At 41.2% G+C, this 23258-nt stretch overlaps 3 protein-coding genes across 4 annotated transcripts; 1 reads left to right on the plus strand and 2 right to left on the minus strand.

Moving 5' to 3' along the window:
• Window positions 1-1477: 1477 nt before the first annotated feature.
• cant1a (calcium activated nucleotidase 1a) lies at window positions 1478-9810 on the minus strand. Of its 2 annotated transcripts, none has more exons than XM_085784178.1 (4): window positions 9642-9810; window positions 4942-5610; window positions 2536-2739; window positions 1478-2447 (listed from the first exon to the last, which is right to left on the minus strand). In XM_085784178.1, exons 2-4 carry the CDS (start codon window positions 5585-5587, stop codon window positions 2077-2079), a joined length of 1221 nt encoding a protein of 406 aa, XP_085640304.1. In that variant the 5' UTR covers window positions 5588-5610; window positions 9642-9810; the 3' UTR covers window positions 1478-2076. The 2 variants fall into 2 exon arrangements, with proteins under 2 accessions (XP_085640304.1, XP_085640303.1); XM_085784177.1 differs by lacking the exon at window positions 9642-9810 and adding an exon at window positions 8022-8164.
• Window positions 9811-11762: 1952 nt separating this feature from the next.
• On the minus strand, window positions 11763-14014 carry syngr2a (synaptogyrin 2a). Its single transcript, XM_085784179.1, has 4 exons — window positions 13811-14014; window positions 12398-12635; window positions 12126-12259; window positions 11763-12007 (listed from the first exon to the last, which is right to left on the minus strand). Exons 1-4 carry the CDS (start codon window positions 13907-13909, stop codon window positions 11810-11812), a joined length of 669 nt encoding a protein of 222 aa, XP_085640305.1. The 5' UTR covers window positions 13910-14014; the 3' UTR covers window positions 11763-11809.
• A 773-nt stretch (window positions 14015-14787) lies between these two features.
• Window positions 14788-22605, plus strand: tmc6a (transmembrane channel-like 6a). The gene is given in 19 exon segments (XM_085784180.1): window positions 14788-15159; window positions 15492-15610; window positions 15853-15984; window positions 16104-16229; window positions 16387-16495; window positions 16596-16683; window positions 17375-17632; window positions 17742-17926; window positions 18023-18167; window positions 18672-18815; window positions 19570-19727; window positions 20290-20377; window positions 20542-20639; window positions 20731-20826; window positions 20917-20992; window positions 21084-21217; window positions 21918-22094; window positions 22231-22309; window positions 22525-22605. Coding segments are annotated over 19 exon segments (2349 nt in total). The 5' UTR covers window positions 14788-15103.
• The last annotated feature ends 653 nt before the right edge of the window (window positions 22606-23258 follow it).

The following is a 23258-nucleotide window of genomic DNA, read 5'->3' on the forward strand; positions in this document are numbered from 1 at the left end:
CACATTCACGCGCATCCCTTGGCTGCACATACAGAGAGGACCGCCCCTTTATGCCGTTCTCTCTCCTCATTGGATAAAGGTTGTAGGATACAAGGAAAGTTTTCTCCTCGGCTTACAGCAGAGCAGAGTGACTGACAGACCCGTGTTTTGGACCAAACACATAAGTGATTGCTGTCGGAAGATATAACTATTTAAGACTTATATTAACACAAACATTCCACTTACTTCTGCTTTAATGAGTCACAGTGGTAAGCAATCCAGGTTGATAGGTCTACCGATGTTGACATCGCAATATATTTGCAATATATTTTTCAGGAGGATGTTCATAAGGATATTTTATGTGCTTTATTGTTGCCAACCAACACCACAGCAAAGGAACTATTCAAGTCCTTGGATGTCTACAGTACATATCAGGAAAACAAGTGAATCGGTTATTTTGTGTTGGTGTATGCACGGATGGAGCGGCTGCCATGACTGGAAGGAAAGTCAACGAGGTCGCCTCTGAATGTGAGCCAGCCTACGTACTGTGTAATCCATTGAGAAACGCTGACGAGCCAAAAAATAGTCACCTGAGCTGAACAACGATTTGCATGATGTGATTAAAGTAATTAACCACATCAAAGAACATGCCCTTAACTTGCATATGTTGGAGCACAAACACCTGCTCTTATACAAAGAAGTGAGATAAACCTAGTTCACTGGCCAGAGCTTTTGAGTTTCTAGAGCCTCTGCTGAGATTTTTGTTTTTCAGAAAAACACTCACCTGAGTGGATTGCAAAACTTGCTTACATGTGACATATTCAACCGGTTCAAAACTCAAGCTGTCACTTCAGGGTAGAACGGCAACTGTCTTCAGGTCTGCAGATAAAGTTGCAGCATTTAAAGTCAAACTGGACTGGATGTATGGGATGTGAATATGATAACTGACATGTTTCAAACATGAGCCGGGATTTTGCAAGCGACAGAGCCTGGGCCCTCATTCTCCCAACTGGTTCGTAATCATCTTTCTTATCGTTCAAAAGAGTTTTTAGCATTGCTTCCCCAACCTACAAGAGACCCCCGAACTGGGAAAGAATGGATCTGACTGTGACCCATTTGAGAACAAGCCAGGTGAGTCGGAGATCAACTGCCTAAGATCGCAAATGATGGTGGACATAAAAGTATGTTTGCTAGCTGAATATTCTGAGGTCGCCACAAAAGCACTGAAAACCCTGCTTCCATTTCAACATCTTATCTTTGTGAGGTGGGGTTCTCCTTTTTGCACGACCGGTCCATGGTCCATGGTGCAAAAAAAGGTGGGTCTCTTCCAAACCCAATGAGAAAGCAGCGATAAAGGGAAGGGTTTGCGTGAGTGTATTCCTTAACTCTTCTGCTGCTTTGCTCCGAGGATGCTGGAATCTTTCTCTTTTCTAGCTGAAATTTGCTTGAGTTTTGTTTAAACACTCCAACTGTGAATTATACAACAAGACTCACGTAATAAGAATCAAGATTTTACTCAGTTAACCTTCCAAAAAAAACATTACATACACCATAATTCATATTTCACCACAAGATATCCTTCAAATAATATTGATTTCATTATGAACAATAAAAACAAGATTTTAGCTATTCCATTGAAAATAGCATGAATGGTGTGTACAGAGTGATGCTGCATGGAGCAAAGGGGAAAAACCTTTGACCTTTTGAGAGTGTACAGTATGTGCTTGAAAATGTATGCTTTAGGAAATAAATCACAGTCTGATAAATCATTTTATACATTCATCATTAAAAAAGGTTACAGTACTGTTGAAGGCCTCCATGTGGCCTCAGGCCTGGGTGAGGAGATGATGCGCCAAGACATGCTGGCATTATTCAGTCCGACATTTTCTCAAAATCCCAAAAACAAGACCACACTTGACAGTTTCATTTCATTTGTTTGTATCGAAGATGATCCTTTGAGGGCTGGAGCTGAACCTCTTCCAAACCCAATGAGAAAGCAGCAAGTACATCAATTTCAACAGTGGCTCAATTGTAAACACTGTAGAACCAAAGTTCAGTGGCCTCAGGAGCAAGTCCCGCTGACTCTGTGTGTGTCGACTATATGAACTCCAATCCCTCGTATTTCACATCCCCAATTTTTGTTTCAGGCAACAGAATGCGTCCGTCAAGCGTGAAGGCCATGATGTATGTTGCAATCTTTCCAGCGTCCTCCTCCGACTTGAGCGCCAGAATGATCTGGTCGTCCGTGTTGGGGACAAACTTGAAGGAGGAGAATCCGTGAGTAGGGTTAAGCGGACCCACTTCGCTCACAATGATGTTTTTGAAGTCCGGCGGGCAGCTGAGGACGAGGTTTGTGCCACGCCGCTCGTCGGCCGTCTCCTCGTAGCGCTCCTTGCTGGCACGGCGAGGGAGGAAAAACCAACGCTGCAGGGTGTCGCTCCACGCTGCCGACTCGTGGATCAGATAACCTGTGGAGATTCGGACAGATGTGGTGAAGAGAAAAGCAAAGAGCGAGAAATAAAGGGAAATAAAGCAAGACTGGATAAACATCCTCACCTGGTGGCTCGATTCCTGCGGCGGATTTAAGCAATTTGTACGTGGGAACCCAGTTCTCATGTCTCACATCCCCTCTGAAGCCGATCACCTTCACCCACTCTGGGTTGTTGTTGACAAACTCGCCTTCAGTGGTGGTCCACTCCTTCCCAAGACCCCCGACATACAGGTGCTCGTCCTTCACTGCCAGCCACTCAGCTTTGAACCCTAACAAATGAAAGTGGCAGAGTATTGATGTGAAAATTAAAGTTAAAGCAACACTATGTAGTTGCTTGAACTTAAAGAGGACCTATGCAGGATTTGTTGAGCTTAACTATGCTACATTTTTACCATAATTAAAACAGCTTTGGGGTAAATGCGACGGTATAAAAAATGGCTTAACTTGTTATGAGTCACTTATTGTGTCTCTTGGCTGAAAAGCAACCTTGCAAGATCAATGTCCCGGTGTCCCAGCTCTCGTCTACGAGCCCCGTAACCCATAAATCTCTTGTTAATGACAGATTGAACTACACAAATATACACGTTGTAACATCATATATGATATATAACATGCAATGCTCTATTGATTCATTTGTCACTGACTTCGTTGTAAACAAATGCACATGGCCGGAAGGAGGGTTAGCAAAACAGCAGAAAAGCAACTGTACTTGCATAGTCAGGGCTCGACAGTGCGACAGTTTTGCTCGCATTTGCGAGTTGATAATAGCCCGTGCGAATAAAAAATTGCATTCAGTCGCATCAGTGCGACTCGGACAGAAACTGCATGCACCGCTTTGCATGCTGTTTAACGTGAGCAGTATCTGCCCCGCCCCCCCTGCCTGTTTGGTGATTTTGGCCGCCGCATTGATTAAAGCTTGTGTACATCGGGGCCGTTCAGATGTAACGTCTTTTCCGCACATTACTTTCAAGGTAGACGCGCGTCATGCACGCCAAGGCGACACCGTAGCAGCACACATTCGGTGCGATGCGCTTTTTTTCCGTGCACGTTCGACCTGCTTCTTCCTCCGGTACACAGTCTCGGGCTGTGTCTCTCCTACTGTTTCACACGGAGCTCTGCCCCAGGTGAAGGAAGCCCTTAGGTGGTACGTGGCCTCCGAGGCTACCGCGGAGCTATCAAAAAAAAAAAAACGCTTGTCGCGGTGAGAACAGCTGACATGTGGTCACAGTCTCACAGTGCAACATTCATATAAACTTCAACCTCAAAGCTCCCTGTCTGACCTGTCCCTGAACATCACACAGGGGCAACATGGAGCTGCTTGTGTGACAGGTTGTTGAGGAAACATGTTTGGTGTTTTTACTGTTCTCAAATGTAAAAATGGGTCATGTTGGACCCTCAGCATTATTTAAGGCTTAAACAGCCTGCTACAACATTTTTCATTGTGCTCCTAAAAAATCTTAGTGTAGAGCCCTGTATGTAATGTTCAGCTTTTTATACTGAGGGAAATATAGGTTCACTGCTCATCAATACCCCCACCCCTGGGCCACATGCACACACATACAGCATAAAACTAAAAACTAATATTGGTTGTAAATATTCTATTTTCTCACACATATTTGCCTTGTTTGTCTTTCCTGATTTTTGTTAAGGCAAAGAGCCAGTTAAAACATTAAAAATTAGTCTACAGGGTTAGGATTATAGGCTAAATCTACTTTATTTGTTTGAAAATGATATTTTCACCAAAACTACAAAATTTTTATTGTGCTACTAAAAAATGTTGTGTGCTACTAAATTTTTCAGCATGGTAGCACAGTGCTACTTGGAAAAAAGCTTAGCGTCAAGCCCTGATAGTTCCTCTTTAAAATAATGTTTCTACAGTTAAAACAGTTAAAAGGATGAATCGTGCCGCAAATGCAACCTGCAACCTTCCTGGGTGGGGAGTGGACAGTACGTGAATTTGTTGACCGGGCTAGTGGCTGAGGAAAACAAAGAGGGTTTTGTCAGAGGAGGCGAAGAAAAAAAAGCGAGAAGCCTAGCCAGAGTCTTGTGTGTCACCAGAGCTCTGGGAGGGGAGGCTGGTCGGCCGTGCGTCCCAGCACAGGGTGCACGAGTGCGGGTGAGAAGAGCAGGGAGACTGGGCTTGAGCTTGAACAAACTCAGACTTCCCCTGTAACTCTAGGACTAGGAGAGATTCTGGTGGGGAGTAAGAGAATTTTACAAAACCGGTCCAATGTTTAGGCTATTGGTGTTCGGAAACTACATAGTGTTGTTTCAAAGCTCAAAAGTATCATCAGCAGAATAGTTTCCATTTCATTTCATGTAATCTACTGTCCACTCGTCTGCAGTTCACATAGCACATTCACAGTATGTACACAATATATGATGTATAGAAGTCACAAGCCACCAATGACAACATAAAACTAAGCTACTTTTCACCAGTGGTTTTAGTCTAGTAAAGTTTATACACTGACCTTTGGCGACGCTGCCATCGCCGTCAGGTAGGATGACCCAGGGCACAACTTTATCACCATCGATGTGATAGACCACACCCGTCCTGTCATCAACGGTGTACAGTTTCCCATTGAACGCCACCAGCTCGGACAGCTCCATACCCCTGCCTTTCTCCGACAGGTGGCTTTCCAACACCACCTTGTCTGTGTCCCATTCAACTGCCACCTTATCGCCGCTCTGTGACACCATCAGGTACCCCCGCCTCATGTAGCTGAACCACGTCAGCTGGTTGTCACTACGAGAGCTTGTGTCCAGGTCGGCGATGACTGCGATGCGGTAGCGCGTGCCCTGCGGCGTGCGCTCGGGCGGACTGAGCGGGTAGGTGTCATTGTAACGGGCGTCGGACTGCTGGCTGTCGCTGTGACCGGCTCTCCAGCTGTGTGATATGGTGGAGTGGGGGCGAAGGCCTGTGCTGAAGTGCATGAGGAGCAGCAGGAGCAGGGTCAGGGAGCCGGCCACGGCCACGATCGGCCTCCACTTAAGGCGGAAACGAGGGTCAGTGCCGTTGGCCATAGACGACAGCATAGGGAGTCCTCCTACAGAGATACGCAGGGGGTTCAGAGACTCATTCTGCTCCAGTCGGGTGAAACCTGGGGGAGCAGGCATGGGGGATGCAGGCCTGGAGTGACCTTAAGGGAAAAACAGAGAGAGCAGGTCACAAAGGAGAACAGCAGAAAAGAGAAGGTGACACCACTTCTGTTGGATCATAGTTTTGACTCTTTAAGGATGTGCAGCAGAAATACCAAGACTGGCATCTGCCACCTACCCTTAAAGAAGCTCATAGTGAGTTATGTTCTTCGTTAAGTGACGCTTTGTTTCTCCTCCCATTGTAAAACTATTAAACTGACAGGAAACAGAGACCAAACGACTCTCTTCTCACAAACAGACCTGCTTAGAGTGCATCAGAGGAATGTCTCAGACCATGGGTCAAATGAACAGCTGCAAACCACAGACAAACAGACAGCAGGCGAACTGGAGAAAACCAGCCAAATCTGCAGTTTTCAACAAGTACACTTGGTTTTTTGATAGTTGACTGTTAACAGACTTATACTACTACTTAAATGGGAAACAACAACAACAACAAAAGGACTATGATCACTCAGGTGTGAATACAGAACACCTGACAAACTCGAAGGAGAAACAATGAGTGGGGTAAAGAGGCATTCTCCAGCTACAGGCTGGTCTGACCACTGTGCTCACGATGAGGTTGTCGAAATATTACAATATTTAATCATCATATCTCCTTCATAGTTCCTTTATAATCCATAGTAACCATTATAGCCTATTGTAAATAACTCTACTCATAAATGGTGGTGTTCATTCTACAAGGGCCCCACCGTAGCTCTACGAGTAGGAGCAGTCTGACTCAACTATTTCCATTTGTCATTTGTCTAAGAAAAGTCATGTATGGTTCCTTACAAATCCTCTTCTAACATCATCACATACTTTAATCATGAGTAAACCTCAAATAATTATTAAAGAATAATGGAAAATGCTGTCACAACGGCAAAAGTCAAGAGTCATAAAGAAAGATCTGTTACGGAGTAATATGTGTTATTATCCAACATTTTGGAATCATATTAGTCACACCAAGGATGTATTTTGCTGCTTAGGAGCACAATTTTTCTATTTGTAAAAGAAAGACAGAATGGCTCGGCCTCACTATTCATTAATCCTGTATTACCTGCCAATTAATGTGAAAACTCAAAAAATATGAAACTGTCCTGGCCTACAACATGGCAGCGCCACAGCACAAGAGACATTCAAATTCTAAAACTCCACTTACGTACTCTCCATAAGCAGAATCCCTTCAGCTCTAAATCCAACCGCTATCCCGAAGCTCAGCAGATCATTCACTCACCCTCTACCTTAATTATTACTTTAAATTAAGGGAAGAACTCAAACGAGTAAGAGTATACCGGGTGAAACATTAAACAAGGAAGGAAGTAGTTCACTTAAGGTTGAGTGAATACCAGGCAGCAACGTGGAGGCTGGGAGGAGCCTGCTCAGTGACAATGAAGGGACGGCACCTGTGAACAGGTAAATCAGGAAAGACCCAACCAGCTGCCTGGAGCAGTAAGACTTCCCTTTGTCACAAACCACAGCCCTGATTTTTTAAATACTGATCATCAAATAGAAAATAGATTATCAACTTCTTATGAAAATCACCGATTAAAAAAATGCAGAAGCTCCAGTTCATCATTGTCATTGTGCAGACTTGCTGCTCTTCTGTATTTCATACTGATACTAATTGAATAGATTCGGATTTGATGTTACTGTTTTTTAATTTAAAATACAATAAATCAACAAAATAAACTGTAATCTAGTCTAAAAATGCATGCCCTGTATAAAATATCTTACACATTGCCAGTAAATTATTATTATATTCATATTTTTAGTGTTTTGGAATATCGGTAGGAAGTCATTTGGGGCTCTGCAAAATTATGGGAAACAAATCACTATGTTGTGATGTTTAATGGATGGATTCATAGACAAATGAATTAGTAGATAACTCAACAATAATAAATATAATCACTCCCTGGTTTAATTCAATTTTAACATAAAACTTCATGTGATAGAGCAAAGTGAATGTAAGGTAGGTAATAGAAATATTCTAAACCATATAACGTTACCACATGGTACTACTGAGCTAATGTGCTATAAGAGTCTCAGCCACCCATCGCACATGTTGTGTGTATCTGCTGCACTCTACGCTTGTAGGGTCATTCAAAGACCTGCTCTGTAGCATAAAACTTAGGCTATGTGCAATGTTCTTTAAATTCCATGAACTGCGAAAAGCTGGTCTCAGGAGCTTCGCCCTCTGCGGCCTACACATGGCTGCATGTCTCTGAAAGGAGAGCAGGAGCTGAATGACTCTTTCATAAGAGGGCGCCGAGCCAAACAGCAGTCCATTATGACAGCTCACTTTGCGGCAAAGAAAACTATCCTCTCTGAAACACACCACCAACAAGTGGCAGGGAGTTAATTACCTAAAAAAAAAGTTAAGTTAAGTTTAGATTCTGATTTGAAACAGACTTACCCCTCCGTCTCCTCCTGCCAGAGTGCTGAACCTGTGTCATTTATTTTACTTCTCAAGAGCTCCGAAATCAACTCTGAGCTGCAAACTGTCCTTCTGCTCCCTGAGTATTTGCAGCGTAACCATGACTAGGGGCTGTTAGAGGACTAGTGAACTTTAGCTAGACTTGGAGGATTATTTTCAGTCCAAAGGGGAGGCTTTAGCAGGATAATAACACAGCTCAATAAGTTATCATTCATCTTGGCAGCCTGTGAATGTACAGAGGTTAGAAAAAAATAAAACATTTATTAATTGCACAATAGGTCTACCTGCATAAAGGTGAAAGCTTTATGCAGGTAGCTTGGATCCTACATAACAAGGGCGCTCACGTGACGTAATCAGTTCTTTGAATGCTCTGAGGCCAGAGTTCAACCTGATTATAACAGCACTGCAGGCAACGTGAACACAGGAACTCATAGTAGGCTAACGTTCATTCACCCATTTAACTCCCTCTGGGATTCAGTCCAAAATAAATGTTGACAAGATAAGTGAGATGTGTAGAAACACAATATTCATGAATTATGAAACAAGAAAGTTTGATTTTCTGAGTTGAATTGCTTGTTATACTAGGTAAACTTCTGACAGATGAGGAAACTGTAACAGTTCCAGCATACATGTGACCTCCAAACGTTTTATATTGACGCCATCGGCTTCCTAATGAGTAACTGTACCCTCATGATCTAACAAACAGTGGATTAGGAAGCAAACGACCTCTGAGTTTCTTAGAGTCATTTCCCTCCCTAAGTTGACATAATGTAGTCTACAACATGGTAGAGGCGACACTCCCTCCCAGCTCCTCCCTGACAACACGGGCTGTTGCGCAGCTCTGTAACAGGAGCTTTACAACAGGGAGAGAAGTTGAGCTGTGACTTTGTGAGCGTGCGTCTCCGCTTTAAAACTGCTGTGCCACCAAAAAAAAAGCATGACATCTGGGGAGATAGGCTTCAAAGGAAGCAGATAAAGGAGCTAGAAAGTGAGTGTGTGTGTGTGTGTGTATGTGTGTGTGAGTGAGTGAGAGTGAGAGAGAGGAGGGGGGGGTGGACCCATAAATAGTTCAGTCAGTGCTTTAAGGCAGATTCTACACATCAAGGAACAGATGTGCATGACACTGTGTGGCTGATTTGCTGCCTTCTTGTCCAGTGAGAGGAATTAGATCGACAACATTGAAGAGTAACTTAGCACCATATTATGGGCCCCTGGGGGGTCTATAATAGTATTCACACACACACTGTCATTGACAGATCCTATAAACAATTGGGCTATTACTGTTTATAGTAGCTAAGCTGTTTGTGAGCAGTTAGTTTCTATAGGAGGGCTGGTGACCTGAAGTCCCCCTCTCCTCCTCCACACCTTTTTATACAGTCTGCTCCACACACACACACACATAAATAGACTAACTTACATCTCCCTGACGTGTGTGTGTGTGTATGTATTTGCCTGTGTGTGTGTGTTACCTTATTCCCTTGTCCTGCCAGCACTGTAGAGGTTAACACATAGACACATACACACACACACACACACGGACGTGCCATCACCTATGGCTGCGTTCACAAGCGGCCAGGTAACAGCGCACTTCGTACTCACCGCAGAGGTTAGAAGTTGAGCTCGCAGTCCACCGACGGCTGGAGCTCACATGTCATATTTACAGCGTCGCCTTCTTCCTCTGCTCCTTCTTTCTTTTACCTCCGTTTGCGTTTAGCAGACAACCGACCATTACTTCCTGTGTGTACCGATGACGACAGCATCGTGCACTGCCTGCCTGCCTGCGCGCGCCGGGGCGTGCGTACGCGTACAAGAAGCGCTGCCTTCAAGCGCAGTGGGAAATATGGCAACTTTAAAGTAACGAGCGCACCGCTAGCACGAAACCCCAAAACCTACACAATGTTTTAAAATAACAAATTTTGATAATGACACGAACATATTATATGGATGATTGAAGGGTCACCGGTCCTGTGGGTCAACTTTTCACTTGAACAGAGAAAGCACAGAGACGAAAAAGTGACCGAAAACGGACAAAACAACGACCATAATGAGAAATTCATCAACCAAAGAGACAAAAAACAGAGCCGAAAACTATTTATGTCTATAGTCGAAACGATCAAGCCACCGGAAACAATCATAAATGCATTGGGTCTTGTGGTGGAATGGCGTCTGTCCGGACTTTGATGGATTTAACTCATTTACCATAAACGCTTAAAATTATTCGAAATGAAACCAAGACCTCCCATTCAAAACTACTTTCCTTCCTTGATTTAATTCATGCAGGCCTATCCATTCATAACCTTTAAAATAAAAATCTAAATAACTGTCTGCTATTGTGTTGATATAACGCGAGATTTTTGACATGTTAATATTCTTTGGGTGTAGTACTTATATTACACACGTAAATGAAATAAGTTTACTGTTTAAAGCTCATTGTGGCTCTGCCTACACTCTCCAGCTACTCTTCCAACAACACAATCACTACTCAAATATTTACCAAGGGAGCACAGGCCTGCACAGCGTCCGGTTCTCCCTTTTAAAGACGGATGTAAAACATGGGCGGGCCCAAAACTTCAAAACGACATCAGTTTTTATTTGGCAAACCTTGTGTTATACAGAATACTGTATAGTACTTTGATGGAGAAATAGTGTAAAGCCATTGAGCAAGACAGAAAAACTGCAAAAGTGTAAAAAGAAAAGGTACAATTACCTTTTGTATGTGAAATACAAGAAAAAAAAGCAAGAGGACAAAAGAAATGTAGAAAAAATATGGTTTGATTGTCATACACCTAGACTGAAAGGCTTGTGTAAGCTAATAAATATATCAGTTACCACAATATCAAAGAATTCCTGAAATCAAACATTTCCTATTTTAAACATTGGAGCTGAACTCAATAAGGCACACTGAACTACTGCAGAATTAGCCCTTTATGAGCTATTTCTGTATGGTTTGGCTACATCAAAACAAAACACCCTTAAATACTAAACTAAAGTGTAGCAGAAATGGATTAAACATTACAATCAACAATCTTAGATCAGATATTGGCAATTAACAACCCCCCCAAAGAAATTAACTGTGTTTTTCAGTGCATTAAAGCCATTTTTCAGTGGTTGATGATTAAAAACAACAAAACAAAAACAGTACAGTAGTTACAGAGGGAACATTTTCAATGAACCCATTGATTAAATAATATGGGTTTGTTTTGAGATTTAAAAAAATTGAACATTAATCCCAGTTTTGCTTAATTATTGCATTAAACTGCTGTATAGCACTTTGACAATCATTAAAATATATGTACTGTAACAGTAACATACATCAAAAAACATCTGTCCATATCAAAAATGCAAAGCATACTACTAGCTGACTAAGTAAATCTTAACCTGTTTCTCTCCTGTTAATTCTTTGATATTGACAGCTCTCTAATTGCACTCAGACACAATTGGCGCACTGCAGTAACATCAGGTGTTTTGCTTCAAAGACAACAATGGCACCCTCCTCCCCTCCATTACCAAGACAATCTCCTTTTGACAAAATAATATTTTCAGAGTTCAACTGCTGCGTGTAGCACTGTGAAGACGGCATCAAACAGCTTACAACAATGGAACAAACTAAAAACACATCAGTGCACACAATATATGCAAACACTTTCTGCAGGAGGAAAACCGGAGTGCAGAAAACAATCCGAGCTGTAAATGAAACCATTGGCACATGTCTTTATTTAAAAAAAGAAAACTCCCTTGTTGGATTCATGCATTTGAATTTTAGTCCTTCAATAAGTTGGAGGTTGGTACTCCCCTGGCTGCTCCTGACTGTGGGAGAAAGGCGACTGCTGGTAGCTGGTGGGGCCGCTGGCGTATGGTGTGGGTGGGTACGGAGTAGTGTGATCAGTGGCTGGGTCTCTGTACTCCTGGTCGAATTCACTCACGCCCTGACGATACCTTGCATACGCAAAGTAGGTCAAGATCGCCTGTTAAGAGAGAGGTCTCGGTCAGTGAATGGGTCTTTTACAACCAGCCGAGTTGTGCCAGATCAAATGAATTTGTTAACCAAATGCGGGCGACACGAGGAATTGAAGAGAGGCTCACCCAGCTGATGACTGAGAAGAAGGAGAAAGCCACGATGGCTCGAGCAGCGTCACCAACGACGCCGACATCAGAGGTCTTGGACCACAGGTTGGCCAGGAGACAGAAGCAGACGAACCAGAGGAACGTCCAAGCCGCTGTCCCACGAAGAAAATACAGCGGAGCAAAAGCCGGATTAAGATGAAATATCACAACAATATTACCCTCTCAACTTGACTTGTACATTTCCTTTATTCTGGTTTGGGTACAAGTCTACAGCAAAACCACAGCCTCACCTGAGAAGACCAAATCTCCTATAACGATGTATTTTCTTTCTTTGGCATTGCTGATCTGTGGGAAGTAGCCATCCAGGATGAGGAAGGCAACACAGGCCAGGAAAGCCAGGACTCCAACGCCAACCCCGTAGCTACAGGCACTGTCCACACCATTGAAAATGCATTTGGTTTCATCCTTTGTCAACGAGTTTGTGTAGCCTTCTGCTGTGATCGTTGCAAACACTATAATGGAAAATAACTGCCAAAAAAAGGGGACATAGTATAGTATGTTATGATATTGCCAGTGGGACAGATATGGTGAAATATGTTTTTAGTCAAACAGTTTGTTGTTTGGCTGTGTAATTCACACACATGGCTCACATTACAAAACAGCTTCCACCTTAAAACACAATCTAAATTCACATGAAAACATCTGTCTGGCCAGTTCGGGCATGTGAAGCTGAGCAGATGGCACTGGAGGAGTTTCAATTCCACATCTATTTTGAGACTGTTTATACTACAAGGAAAAGAGCGACATCTTCTGGGAGGGATTGCTACTGCTGATCTGAACTTTTTTTTTTTTTTTTCCCCACATTGAAGGTAAATCAGTTTGTCCATAATTCGACAACAGGTGGAAAACAAACAAACTATTCAGAGACCAATTTGATTTGCAGTTGTCTGCTGGTTCCTAATTTGAGGTTATGATAAAAATCTTAGTGGTTATTTCTGGATAAACATCGTCAGATGCTATTAGTACCAAGATGTAGATTCAAACACAAGGTTTAAGTTATTTATTTTATTCTTTTACACTGTAAATTTGATTGTCTTTTAAGCACCGTTTCTTGAATAGCTCCATGTAGTTAAGCTTCAGTATTATCATCATGATTATCACATGACTAGACTTTCACCTCCCCAACTTGACCATTTGAATACAACTTTGCAGCCCAACAGATGACGCTGGAAAAGTTTCATTTCCTGATCTCACACTCTTACACACCTGTGTGCTGTGAGATTCAATTGTTACTGGTTAAAGTTCACATTTAAGATAGAATAATTTACGAATATTAAAATAATGAACCAAATATTGTCCATCATCATCATCATAAGGTAGAAGTTATTGCGGTGACACAGCACTGGGGCAATGCTAGCAAACACGAGCTAATATCAACTACTGCTACGGGGGGGAAAAAAATACGTCTAAATCTACACCTTTTTTCGATGTTTATTCAAAGTTTCGAGCTAAACCTCGGTTCATGTCCGATGTTAGCTGCCCGTGACGCTAACAAGCTGCCACCATGAGTGTTTTGTGCCGACTGTGGAAGCGCACATCTGTTAACATACGGTCGGTGTTAGAAGTGACAGTCAGTCGGCTAACTCTGCTGCTAACGCTAATGTCTCCGTGGTGTCACATACCGTACACATAAACACACTCACCCAGCTGAGGCAGCGCAGGATGGTCTGAGGCTGCCTGACAAAGTCCGCTAAGTCGAAGGCACCGCCGGCCAAAGAGGCTCCATAGGCACCGCTCTGCATCTTGTCGGAGCTACAAGTCGCCTAACTAACTAACTAGCTGCTGGTCGCTGGTGACAAGCCGAAAAACGTCCCCTGCTGTCATAAGTTGTGAGACTGTTTCGTTTTTTTTTATCAGACAACTTCCTGAAAAACTTCTAAAGTACCGCCCCTTCTGTGGTGCGTTCAGGAACGACACAAAAACTGCGTGGCTAAAACGCAACCAGGGAGTGAGAAACGGCTAAAAGTTATATTTCAGTTATATTATAAGTTGGATTTCAGTTAAAAAAAACCATTTTCAACATTGATTCAAGCTGATAACCTAAGAATTTCAACAATTTATTTAGCGTCTTTTGTATGGTCCAGATATATAATGTATATTAAAAAAACAAAAAAAACAATAACAACGATGATACCACTGCTACTTGGGTAGACTACTTTTTATATTACTACTAGGTCTACTACTACCAATACTACTACTACTACTACTACTAATAATAATAATAATAATGACATTTTGGTAATAACTTGGATTTTTATTTATTTATATATTTTACCATGTTATTTATGGTTATTTTACAGTTCCTCACTGTGTCCACGGGAGGGCAGCACACACTCATAATTCAATTTCTGACCCCACACTCAGGTCATCTCTCTGCCTTGACTGCTTTTAAGACCTGTTCAAGAACAAGACACAACAAAATTACATTTTCTAAAAAAAAAACTTTCAAAAATAACATTGTAGGCCTATATCAGAAATATGTATATAGGCTACATTGGAAAATTGGTATTATTGTGTGCTTACATATCTATTTATTTAAATGCAGGCAGCCAAGTCTAACACTTCACAAATAGCACATTGGTCACAGCTGTGTTGACAGATAGGGGGAGAGGAAGTTAATAGTGTACCATAAGTCAAGTTTAGAGTGCTTCTGTCTTCCCCTCTGTCTTTCTTCTGCATTGCTTCTTCAATTCTGACACATCATTGATTGGTGACAAAGCTGGTCATATCCCAGCAGTTCTGCAGTACGAAGGGGTTAGGGGGAGGATGTGCAGTCTAAGGGAATTGCACTGAAAGAAAAGGATTATTTTTATCTGAATTTCACTGAGCAGTGCACAGCTTTGACTTTAAACTGTGGAAGTGTTAACAGAGGCCTCTGCATGGCTGACGCAGATTGATCCTGTTGTGTTTTCACTAAAAGGAGATCATCAGGGACCATGGCATGTCACCAGAGCTTCAGTGTGGACATTTGCGAAATAGATTCAGACTACCAGTAAGTTATCTTTTCATCATTCTGTTCAAGGCTTGAGGGTTGTTCTGCTTTTGTTTTCAGATGTGCTATGCTTGTCAAGACTCAACATTGTTATGGCAGTAAATTTGTTTAGTGGGGAAAATTTAGTTTTTTGGACTGAGCCATCTTTGTGTGAACGTAATGTAATATTTGGAGTGATTTCCTCTTTAGTATTTAGAACTGGAAAGTATTTGGGAACTCTGAAGCATCCGACTTTCTGTACCATTTCATACTTGTCGAAGATGCAACATCCCGTATACTTTGACAAAAGCTATTGGGACTCAGGGTCTGAGTAGCCTATTACTGTCCTGTAGGAACGTGGGAGAAGAGGAAGCAGATCAGATACTCATTCTCAAGGATGCTGAACAACCAGCAGCAAGCACCCAGAGGCTCCCTGAAACCCTGGAGGTGGAGGTGTTCAGACTTCAAACAGGTAAAAACACAGAACATGCCATTTACTGACACAAAATTTTAAATTCCAAAATCTACTGACAGAAAATCCTCTCAAATGGGCAACATTTACATTAAATGACAGTGAAATTAATCCCAGATAATTATATTTTTAAAAAAAACTTCCCTCAAATGTCTTTAAAATGACGAATGTGTACTTTTATTATCATTAAGCTGAAGACGCTGAATATAATCGTGCTTTTGAAAATGACATTTTTCTTTTAGACAGCTGTTTGACAGAGGGTGACCACATGACAAATGAAACTCTCGACACAAAGCAGATCAAGTCTTTGCAGAGGAACCACTGGTCAGCTGCTACCCAAAAGGTCCTCTCTTCATTGCCAAGTCGCACGACTGGTGAGAAGAAGTGTTTTTTTGTGTGTGTGTGTGTCTATGTTGTTATCGGGTGTTAAAAAAAAAATATATATATATAAAAGTGTTTGTTGTGTGATTGTTCACATCCTTTGTACACACAGGGCAAAACACTGTCCAGAGTTCGCAGCTACAACAACACCAAGCTTCCTCCCATGACTCTTCTCATCCCTCCAGACCAATCCACGTTGACTTTGTTGAGGCTGCTGTGGAGGAAATTGGTCCTGAAGGTGAACAGAATTTGTTGAAACTGCTGAAATATTCCTGTTTCTGCCTTCCTGCTCTATGCACCAAGAGTCAGTTTTAGCTGCAGCAAAGTAGCAACATCCACGGACGCGGCGGATGATGATATGGTCATTATTTTTTTAAATTTTGGTTGATTGACAGAAAACAAGAAGGAGCTTCTGGCTTCCGACCTCCAAGGCCTGTCGGTGAGCGAGGGCGTGCGCAAACTGCGAGCCATGCCGCTGAGCCTGACGGATAAACTAGAAGTCAGGTAGCTGTGACAATGAAAACATGAAATAACATGCATAATAGAACATCCACACCTACAGTATACTAGTGTCTAACGGCCTCTTTTGCTCTCCTATTATTAGACGACTTGCTTTTAGTGATGTAGCTAAAACTACACTCACCAGTAGAACTATTCCATGCCACAGTGGTCTCTGCATGTACATTTTGAGGGTGAGTAGGCTACAAACACTGCTCCACATGATGAGGTATGAATTATCAATCAATCAATCAATTTGTTTATTTCGGGCATGTCAATTTAAATCATCATCATCACACTTCATCTTAGTTCAAATAATACAATACACATGGCCGAAAGGGAAAGCGGGAGAAGCAAAAGCTTATCTAGTCCCGCCCCCATTACCCACAGAATAAAAAATCTTTATCATAATCTTTTCTTTTCTTTTTTGCTTTTTGTTTTTACATTTTGATATAACATTCTTTTACTTATGACATTTTGACATCACATGTTACAGCAGTAGGTAGTATACAGATCATATCATAATCTTTTCTTTTCTTTTTGCTTTTTTACATTTTGATATAACATTCTTTTACTTATGACATTTTGACATAACATGCAGTAGGTAGTATACAGAGCTGAAGTTTAGCTCTAGACAGTACATACAGATTACGTGTGTGTTTGCACATGTGTCCATATTTGTCCGTCATGAGTGAACAACAGTCTCATCTTGTAGCTTGACATGTCACAAAGTCACAGAATGGTCCAATCGACAGAGAGCAAAGTCCAGTGTACTTATTATTTGTTGGGATGGTGTGAGGGCCCTTTTTTTTTGCCATTTTCTTTTATTCATCCATCTCCTCTTTATGCGTATGAGTCATACACTTGTGTTCTTTCTCCCCTCAGACATGGCGTCACTGCCAGTTCAGCTGCCTCCCCGTCCTCAGCTCCCTACAGCTGTGGCACTCGGCCATGAAGAGACTGAGCGGACGCTTCGGAACCGGAGTTCTCTCCTACTTCCTGTTCCTCCGAACCCTTCTGCACTTTAACCTCCTGCTCTTTGTCATCAACGGCCTGTTTCTTGTCTTCCCTCAAGCCATCCACCCTCCTCTCGATGGCCCTGATCTTGCCCCTTTCTCCTTCCTAAAGCTTCTAACAGGCACCGTAGGTTGGCCTTACATCACATCACATCACATCACACAGCCATCTGTACTGTACGTGTTTCTCACTTCTCCTAAACCAAATCATCCTTTCCACCTGCTTTCTCCGGCAGGGTTCCCTCTCTCGGAGTGTGATGTTTTATGGCTACTACACCAACATCGATATGAAAACTTGTCACGCTGCTGACAGTGTCTGTGATCCTGGCAGGCCCGAGATGGTGTCATACAGCATACCAGCGGCCTACCTCTTCACCATCGCCATCACCTTCTTCATCAGCTGCATCGTCCTGGTGGCCAGGTTGGACAGATACTGTAGACGTGACACACGCATTCAATGATTTAAGTCAGTGTGTGTTGTGTCTTTCTTTTAACGGCTAACACTCTCCACCTGCAGCATGTCCAAGTCCTTCGGGAGAAGTTTTCATGTCCTCAAGTCTAGTGGGAATCTGTCAGTAAAAGTTTTCTGCATCTGGGATTTTAAACTCAGCAAGAAGACGGCCGTCACATTTCAGTCTGAGAAAATCAGCACTCAGCTCAAAGTATGCAAACATGTGAATATATTTATATATTTTATATTTATAATTTTGTTTTTTTTTAATCATTTTAATGTAAATACATAATTTCAGAGGCCCAGGTGATGGTTCTATGTTTTCCTTTCAAACTGGAGCTTAAATGCATTTTCCAGACAACCATCTTGAATGGTGCCATTTTACAGTTTAAGTGTTCAATGTCATGCTCAGCCCCTTTGTCACATTATGGTTACGCTTTGTTAGTTTGGGTACAGTGGTTTCTCACACAGGAAGTTTTAGCACCATGGTTCCTACTATATGCTGTGTGAGTCTTAGAAACAGGCTCCTCAGTCTGCACATATCTATTTGAAATACAGTTGATGCTAGCTGTCAATAGTCAATAGAGTTGAGAAATAAGTGGCACAGTTATGACACCAGTTATGATGACAACCAGTTTCGACACAATGTGATTATCAAGTCAACAGATGCCATACTCAGTGAAGCTCAACATCAAATATGATGCTTTCCCGACAGGAGCTTCTGTCCGAGATGATCGGCGGAGAAGAAGAAAAGAGCTGCATGCAGCGCCTGGGTGGTCTTGTTGTGCGTCTCTTAGCGTGGGCTACGTGTCTCAGCAGCATCACACTGGGTTCCATGGGAGTCCACTTCTTGTCACAGGTTAGAGAAAGCTGTGCAACAACTGCAGTGCATTCACCCTGACAGACTTCACACATGGGCAGCCAGGCCTGACATTTTCTCAAGAACGACACAGAAATAACTGCTGAAAAACACCTTCCCACCACAGGTTATAACTTCCCCTTTTTCTGTCTATAAATACTTCCCATGTCCATTATAATAATATGTAAATACAAATTATTTTAGTTTTGAGGAAACTAAAATGTAGCACATGTAAATCCAGCTGACAAGTTAATTAAATCCAGTGATCACTGTACTGGGAAACACTGACCTAATGTTTCTCATTAGTATTTGTTGTGCAGATGAGACATGGGAGTTCAATTTTGCCCAAAAGAGTCAGTAATATTGACAGTCAGTGACATTGACAGGCATATACATGTTTTAGGTCTGACTCTAATGTTAATGACTATCAGCAGCTTTTTTTTTTTTTTAATTTCTTTTCAAAAAATCTTGAATTTTTCAATCAGGATAAATCTTGGTAACCAAAATTGAAACAATCTTGCTTCATAGTTGTTCCAAATTTAGCAGTTGATGGACTTTTCCCAGAGGGATTTTGAGTCCTCATAAAAGAAAAGATGGAACTTATGATTACATTTACGATGTTCCGTTCCTCCATTCGGCCTAAAACTATGCAATCCACTAATCAGGAAAGTCTTATCCTGTTTAAAAAAAGGTAATTTTTTCTGTCCTTGAGGTTGTTGTTCTGCAGCCCTTATTTGTCCCCCTCCATTCACAGGCCAACATGGAACAGGGTCTTGACAGAGAAACCGAGCTGCTGGTCTTGTCTGCAGTGGTGTCAGGTGTTAACCTGTTACTTCCTGGCCTATTCAACCTGTGTGCTTGGGTAGAGAAACGTGACTCACCCAGCGTACGTGTCTATGTCTCCATCTTCAGGTGAGAAGAGGAATTCTGAACATTTACTTTTAACACAAATCATTCAAAGCATTTAAAATAAACTTCTATCAAAATTTGCAACAAAAAATTCACATGGAATCATACTATAGCTACTTTGAAATGTTCTCTTTGATAACATTTCCATTTACAGGTTTGGGACATGCCAACAAGTAGACAGTTTACTCATATAGATCTGAAAGATTTGATTTAACCCACTATAATTGGAAATACTCATTTTCATATACTGTATTTGGTATTTGAGATCTGTCTCCTAAAAACATAAATAAAAGAATCAAAGAGCTTACTGAACCAAACTATTGACCTACACCAGTTTCTACCGATGTGTCTTATATTTACAAGTGTTGAAAAGTCCCCCAGTTTATGTAAATGTTGTACTATAATAACTATATCAACCAGAGGAATTGTTGCCTAAAACAATTTTTAAGTGAATTTGTTTTGTTGTTAAGTTTCCAATAAGATTTTTTTCTCTTTGAAGTATTGTAATGTATATATTTCCCCATAGTCGCTGGAAAATTCTAATGTTTTAAGACAATTTTCTCAGGAACCTGTTGTTGAAGATCAGTATTGTCGGAGTGCTGTGCTATCGCTGGCTTGGAATTGCTGTGGAACCAGAAAGGCATGGTTTAAAGGTTACACACAATCTTGTAATTGAATCTCTTTAAATTATGGTTTTGGAGAAGCACTGAGTATGGAAAATACTAAATGATTAAATGTGTGGTTGTTGCCATATGGATGCATAAATCTTTCAAACAACCACTTTTTGCAGATTCTTGACATTTCTGTGTCTCCACAGTGCTGGGAAACCTTTGTGGGGCAAGAACTTTATCGCTTGCTCCTGATGGACTTTATCTTCACAGTGCTTTACACTTTTTTGGGAGAGTTTCTGTGGAGGCAAGTTGGTGCTTAACCCACAACAACATGTAACTTTATTTTGCTAAAAGTATCTTCTTTCTGTTAACCTAACCCTGAACTTTCATTTTAGGTTCTATATCAAGCAAGTGCTGAAAAGGGGAAGGAAGCCGGTGTTTGACATTGCTCGTAATGTGCTGGAGCTGATATATGGACAAACCCTTACTTGGTAAATGATGCTATGTTACACCACCATTTTTTGATATCATATTTAACAAGAAAGGTGAATTAAACATTAACAATATCCTGTTCTTCCCAGGCTTGGGGTACTGTTTGCCCCACTTCTTCCAGCAGTCCAAATCATAAAGCTGCTGGTGCTGTTTTACATGAAGAAGGTGTGTATTGCTTGTGTTGTCGTTTGACTGTTGCACGCTATACTGGGTCGCAAAACAAATTTAGCATTCTTTTCTTCTGTCTCAACCCCAGAGCAGTCTGATGCTCAACTGTCAAGCCTCCAGAAAGCCCTGGAGGGCTAGTAAGATGACAACACTATTCGTCTCTCTGTTGTGGTTTCCATCATTTCTCAGCGCTGCCGTGTCTGTCAGTTATACTATTTGGACGTGAGTGCAACAATGTCACCCCTCTTAATGAGTGTGTGACGTTCACAAGCAGTCTCTACACCGAAGGCATGTGTGACTACCACAGACAGACAGGACATAGTTCTCTAAATATCCTTAAAGCATAATGACAGCCCTACTGATACTACCCTTAAAGTAGGATGTATTCTGCATTTTTATAATTATAAAAGATCTATTGAAAAGACACAGGAAAATAGATTTTTACCAAATAACTATTATGTGTATTTAAAACTGCAGCCACAGGTGCATCACCAGGAGAGATAAACCAGGCGAATGCTGGGCTGTAACACTATTAAAACACACCAATTAACCACAATAGCGTGCTAGTTGTCATATTATCTCATTTAGATGATGAACATTTGCACTGCTCTAGAGCTGTTATTAGTCGACAGCTGAAAATAGTTTACAGCAAATCCTGTTTTTTTTTCAAACAATTTAAAGTAATTGATTTGTTCTTCTTAAAAACTAATATATTTTTTCATATGTATAAGAAAATTTACTGTCAGATCCAGATATCTCAGATTTTGGAACCCACTGTATGTCTGCAGTTAAAATAAATGCTGTTGAAGCTGCACTGTTTTCATGTCTTACATTAATGTAATTGAATTCGGAGCATAGCCACCTAAAAAAAGGTTTTACTGTCCAAATACCAAAACAAAATCCATCTATCTGCTGTCGACAGGATTAAACCCTCAGCAGAGTGTGGCCCCTTCAGGAACCTCACAACAATGTATCAGTCTGCGAAGCTGTTGGCCCAGCACGTGAAGAACTCCCATCCAATCCTGTCTTGGCTCATTTGGATGTACAATTCTCTGGTGGAGAACCCGTTGTTCTTATTCCTTGTATCTGGAGTATTTTTGTGAGTTAAGATTCCACAGTCTTTCTTTCATTGTCCGATCATAATTTGCTATGCAGATTATATTGTGATGGTGTAGCAACAAACCTTTCTAACTGCTCCTGCCCTTTATGATTTATGCTTTCTGTTTTTATTTCAGAATGGTGATCTACTTATACTCTCAAGTTGTTGATGGCCAAAGGAAAGTCATAAGTCGGTTAGAAAAGCAAGTTGAAAACGTATGTATAATATACTATATTTAAATAGCATGAGTCTATGCTAATACGCTAATAGTGACAAATTAGTGCAATGTAAGGGTAAATTTGCATCTTAATTTGGAATGTTACTAGAATCTGCTCATTAAGACTATATAGTTTTGCAAGTATTTGGTCTTTTTGGACTTTTTACCTGATGATAGTATGATGTTTTTGTGTGTTTTCTCCTTTATATACAGGAAGGTATGGACAAAAAGTTTCTTATCACCCAATTGCAAGCCATTTGTGACTAGAACAGTCTGGTTTCCCCTTGTAGATAAGGTGGGTAGCTATGTGTACTTGTCACTTGGCACGTGTGGTATTAGTGTGAGCACAGTTTTCCATATGTTCCTGTTGTTTTTTTTCTTTCTCTCTACCAGGCTGAACAGCATTCACATCATAACGCAGTAATGGACATGACATGACCTCATCAACAAGGATATCACCTTCATTGTCATTTATAATAATTATAGAGCTCTTATTGTTTGCCGAACTAGCCTACATGTTTTTGTTTATATTTGTAGTTATTTTCGGAGTATGTTAAAGCTTATGAAAAAAATCTTTTGAGTGTGTTGTATGAACTGACAAAATAAAGTATGTGTTGTTTGAATACACTTTTTCTGATTGATACAGATACTAGTGTTCCTCTATAATTATCTTAACATATGCAAGTAGTAATTACTTGCTTTTGTTGGGGTGTCTGATTCAGCTTTTGCATGTTTATGTGACATATGAATCCGTGACATGCATGTTACGCAACATACATCCAGCAGAACGAGAAGTTACACATATACTCACATTCCAGACATACATCGAACCAACATGCTCTATTTGTTATTTCATCTGGTTTGATTGACAACCTGCGGTTTGTATTAAAGTTTTGCCCCACTAGATCTTTAAAGATAAAAAATTTGCCCCCCAAAAAGTTCTTGTT

Source organism: Trachurus japonicus, chromosome 8 (assembly GCF_045865225.1).
Source record: "Trachurus japonicus isolate A0001 chromosome 8, Traja_1.0".
Taxonomy (NCBI): domain Eukaryota; kingdom Metazoa; phylum Chordata; class Actinopteri; order Carangiformes; family Carangidae; genus Trachurus; species Trachurus japonicus.